Here is a 5,181-nt window from a genome sequence, read left to right on the forward strand (position 1 = left end):
AATGTGGGACCTTATCCAGAAAAGTAGCGACGCCAGAGATGGAGACAGAGATGGGGTCATGGAGAGGGGGAGTGGCTGAGGACTCTAGATTCATGGGAAGAGAGGGACTAAGAGCTGGTGACCAGAAGGCAGACTTGCATAATGTGCCTGTTGGAGATGTAAATTATTATATATGCCTGAGTGGTTATTTTTATTTTAAAAAATAGAGAGAACTACTGTTAACTGATGAATCATTGCAATGAAACAAGGTGTATGATTTGTTGATCTGCCCTACAAACTTTCAATCAATCCACAATAAAAACCTTAAAAAAAAATGCAGACTAACTAGACTAGTTGAGATTGAAGGACTCCCTGATACTATCACTCTGAAATAGCAAAGCCATCCTGAGGTCACCTTTCAGGTAAATAATAATTTGTGCAGAAACTGCTAAATAGAATCATAATTTGTACATACACTCTCAACAAAAATACAAAATTACACTAAAAAGTGGGATAATAAAAAAGAAAGTCTATTTTCAGATTCAAACTAATTTTCTTTAACTATGCAGTCCCTAGAAAGAACTAGATGGCTCCTGGGTACTACTATCAACTCTTACCCTGTAAGAGATCACATCAGAATGTCATGGATAGAATGGAATAAAACTCAATTATATAAAAAAATACCAAGCTGGTCAGATAAAGACTGTTAGAACCTCCAAGACTATGGCCCTTAACTAGCCTCCTTCAGGTCTGGAACTGAACTCACCTCAATTTTAGCCAAACAACAGACAGGTTTATAAGGGGAATAATAACACTAGAGAGGTATACACTCTTGTGAATAATCAACCATTTGAGATGAAAAGGGCCTTTTAACCAGGTTCAAAGTTCAGAAAGGTTAGGGAAGCAGAAGGAATGGAAATGGGAAGCACGGAGAGGAAGTGGGGTATGTGATGTTACACTGTGGGGATTGCAATCAATGACATAAAGCAAATGTGTACCAATGCTTGAATGGAAAGCTTATTTGCTCTGTAAACCTTCAGCCAATTCACAGTAAAAAGTTAAAAAATAAAAAATTTCCTACTGGGCAGTGATATATATATTCTTAAGGAATATATATATCCTTAAGGAGCTCTGGTAGTGCAGTTGTTACAACTCAGGCTGCTAATGTCATGGTCAACAGTTCAAAACTACCAGCCGTTCCATGACAGAAAGATGAGGCTTTCTGCTCCCATAAAGAGTTACAGCCTTGGAAACCCTCCCTATACAGGGTCGCTCGCTCCATGGCACCACCATGATATATATTCTTAATTGCTAAACTGTAAAATACAATGATTTTATACAAATTATGTATTATTGGTCTGTTTCATAATAAGAAACTTGTACAAGAATGAAAGTAAATACACTGCTTCCTACGTCAAGAACATTTTCTATGAAAACCTTTTTACCTGAACAACACAGTGTGCTTACAAATGTAAATGATCTACATTCTGGTTGTTGCTGCTGTTAGTTGCCATCCAGTCAAGTCTGATTCATGGCAATTCTAAGTGTGCAGAGAGGAACTGCTTCTTTAGAGTTTTCAAGACTGTGACCTTCAGAAGCAGATCATCAGACCTATCTTCCCAGGTGCCTCTGGTAGGTTTGAATCACTAACTTTTTGGCTAGTAATCGAGCATCTAACCATTTAACTGCTAGCAGCACTCAGGGCAAGTTACTATCTATATCACTATAGACTGGCAATTAATATTTCATAATGGAGTCCTGGTGTGGCACTGTGGGTTCATGCGCTGGACTGAAAAGTCTGTATGAACTGCAAGGTCGGCGGTTCAAGCTCACCAGCTGCTCCTCGGAAACCCTATACAGGGTTGCTATGGGTTGGATCCAACTTGACAGCACGTTATAGTAACAACAACAATGGCATGAAGGATAAACACTAAATAGCTAACAGGGAGGTTGGCAGTTCAAACCCACCTGTTGCCCCTAGGAAACCATATACAGGGTTGCTATGAGTCAGAGCTGACTCGCTGCCACTTACAGACCGACTTAGGCCCATGAATCATATTTTGGGTAGTACTACTCTAAATATAAGGAAAACCGTAGAATAATAGATTCTTTCGAGTTATGGCATTGGAGGAGAATATTGAAAGTACCACGGGCTGCCAAAAGACCCAATAGATCCATTTTGGAAGACGTGAAGCCAGAGTGCTCCATGGAGGCCAAGATGGCCAAACTTCATCTCTTGTACTTCGGACATATTGTCAGGAGGGACCAGTCGCTGGAGAAGGATATCATGTTTGGTAAGGTGAAGGGTCAGAGAAAAAGAGGAAGACCCCCAGTGAGATGGATTGGCCAAGTGGCAGCATCGATGCACTCAAGTGTGGCAACAGTAGTGAAGTTGGTCCAGGATTGGGCAGTGTTTCGTTCTGCGGTGCATAAGGTCGCTATGAGTCGGTACCGACTCAATGGCACCTAACAACAACAACTACGCTAAATTACTTTCTTCTTTAATTAATTCAAATTAAACAATATTTTGGAGTACCTTCTACATGTAGTGCCAGAGTTTCTGTGCCACTACCATTTATAATTCATTGGAATTACAGGTAATTTGCTGCTTTCTAGATGTAACCAGTCTTCTCTTATATTTTAGAATTTTAATGCTGGTCAGGAAGATGTTTGTAGCATAATAAAATTTTTTTAAAAGATTAAAAATTACAATTTTACAAGAGATTCCATAATAGCACTTCAGAAAGGTGATATGTGATAACATATTAGCTTTAAAAACTTTGTTTTCTTTTCAAACATTTATTAAATCATCCATTTTTCAACACTAACCTAAATATTCCATTAGCTGTTCAGCAGTTATGATTTCCATCATCGGTGGTAGTTTCACCTGAAAAAGAAAGTATTACTTCTATAAAATCAAATATTTTAGATAACTAAAGTATTTCTTGTAGTCAGAAACACAAATATGTATATATACACATATGTGCAAAAGTATTAATCTACTGTATCTATAAGTATTTATTAAAATCTTTATGAAACATAACAAGTCATTCTTTTCACCATAAAATTTACAGGTTAATGTAAGATCTTAGGGAGACACTGAGAAATCTGTTTTCAAAGCTAAATACTACACCTTTAACCGCCTACTATGATTATCATTAAGCAACAGAGTCCTACATGGTAAAAATGTGGTTAGAGGATAAGCACAGACATCAAACATGTTGGGACAAGTCACCCATGAAAGCAGTATGAGGGGCTTAAAAAAACTGTGGAAAATGGAATTAAAAACAATGAGATTTTTCCATGAATTTTATGAAGACCCCTCATATTACTGAAGCCAGCCTTGAACACACCTCAATATCCTATTATACTTAGCATCTCAGTATCAAGCTATCAAAGCTCTGAACTTTGGCTGTGAACACTATATGTTAGTGCTATTGTAGGTTGTATGTGTTATTTGGTAGGTTATATTGCAGGTCTGGGAATGCTCAAGCATTTTGCCCATATATATTAAGGGGAATTGCTCCTTCATGCTATGTTGTTTTGATCTAAAAGGTTTCCTAAGAGCACTCTATTTTCAGGTAGCAGGAGAAGCCTGTACTGATTTCAGAAAAGGGAGAATATGTGAAATTTTAAAAATAACATTTTATTGTGCTTTACGTGAAAGTTTACACAACAACTTAGTTCTTCATTCAATAATTCATACACAAATGATTCCATGGCACTGATTCAGTGTCATCTTCACAATGTGTCAGTGCTCTACCCATTTCCACCTTGGGCTCCATTACCATTAGCTCAATTTCCTTGCTCCTACCTGCCTTCTTATCTTTAAATTTGAGCAGACGTTACTGTTTTGGTCTCATATAGCTGACTGTACTAAAGAGCACATTCGTTATGAGTGATATTGCTTAATGTATGTTGTTACTGTTGTTAAGTGCCATTGAGTCAGTTCTGACCCATAGAGACCCCATATAGGGTTTCCGAGGAGTAGCTTGGTGAGCTTGAACCACCGACCTTGCAGTTCAAACAGCTTTGCAGTCTGGCGCATTAACCCACAGTGCCACACCAGGACTTCTGCTTAATGTATAGGCAGTTCCATTACTTAGTTGAGAGGTGGTCTCTGGGCATGGCTTTAGTTCTACAATGGAAAGGATAACTCAGGGCAACAGTCTCAGGGGTTTCTCCAGTCTTTATCTTAATACATAAGTCTAATACGTTTAGTATTTTTTATGAATTGCTTTCTTGAGTCTTTGACTTTGTTCACTCTTCTTTGCTCTAGGCAGGAAGAAACCAATAGTTTCATCTTAAATGGCTGCTCACAAGCTTTTTAAGACCCCCGACACTGCTCACCAGAGTAGGATGTAAAGCATTATCTTTATGGACTGCTGTTGTTAAGTGCTATCAAGCTGGTTCTAACTCATAGCAACCATGTATAGGGTTTCCGAGGAGCAGATGATGGTTTTGAAACTATGCTCCTCAGCCTTCAAGTCCAATAGTTCAGTCCCACTAGGTGTATGGTATGTCTTAGCACCTGTGCCCACTATGTATTCTATTACATACATGACTACACATGCTGCCCACCACTCGTCTGTCAATTTGTCATACTGTGGTGGCAGTGAGTTTCTGTGATTCTGGAAACTATGCCACCAGTATTTTAAATACCAGCAGGGTCAACCATGGTGGACAGGTTTCAGATAAGTTTCCAGACAGGTTTCAGATGAGCTTCCAGACAAAGACAGATTAGGCAGAAGGAGTGACGAACTACTTCCGAACATTAAGTCACTGAAAGCCTTATGAATAGCAGAGAAACACCGTAAGATATAGTGCTGGAAAATGAGCCCCTCAGGTTGGAAGGCACTCAAAATGCGACTGGGGAAGAGTTGCCTCCTCAAAGTAGACTTGACTATGATGACAAGAACGGAGTAAAGACCATGGGAATGACGCCCGCAGGACCTTCATTTGCTGATGGGGCACAACTCAAAATGAAGATAAACAGCTGTAAACATCCATCAAAAACCGGAACATGGGATGTACAAAGTATGAATCTAGGAAAATTGAAAGTTGTCAAACTGGAACGCATAAACATTGATATCTTAGGCATTGTTGTTATGTGCCGTGGAGTCGGTTCTGACTCATAGCGACCCTGCACAGGGTTTCCGAGGCTGTTAATCTTTACAGGAGCAGAATGCCTCATCTTTCTCC

The 5,181-nt window shown here is 39.1% G+C and overlaps 1 protein-coding gene across 2 annotated transcripts in view; it reads right to left on the bottom strand.

Annotated features, from left to right (window-relative positions):
- FAM63B (family with sequence similarity 63, member B) overlaps positions 1-5,181 on the bottom strand; it is a 97,480-nt gene that overhangs the window by 76,828 nt on the left and 15,471 nt on the right. For both annotated transcript variants that reach the window (XM_006831602.1, XM_006831601.1), the window contains exon 2: positions 2,809-2,866. In XM_006831602.1, the coding sequence (XP_006831665.1) occupies positions 2,809-2,866 (58 nt within the window). The remainder of the gene's footprint in view (positions 1-2,808; positions 2,867-5,181) is intronic.

This window comes from Chrysochloris asiatica, unplaced genomic scaffold, assembly GCF_000296735.1.
Source record: "Chrysochloris asiatica unplaced genomic scaffold, ChrAsi1.0 scaffold00004, whole genome shotgun sequence".
Classification (NCBI taxonomy): domain Eukaryota; kingdom Metazoa; phylum Chordata; class Mammalia; order Afrosoricida; family Chrysochloridae; genus Chrysochloris; species Chrysochloris asiatica.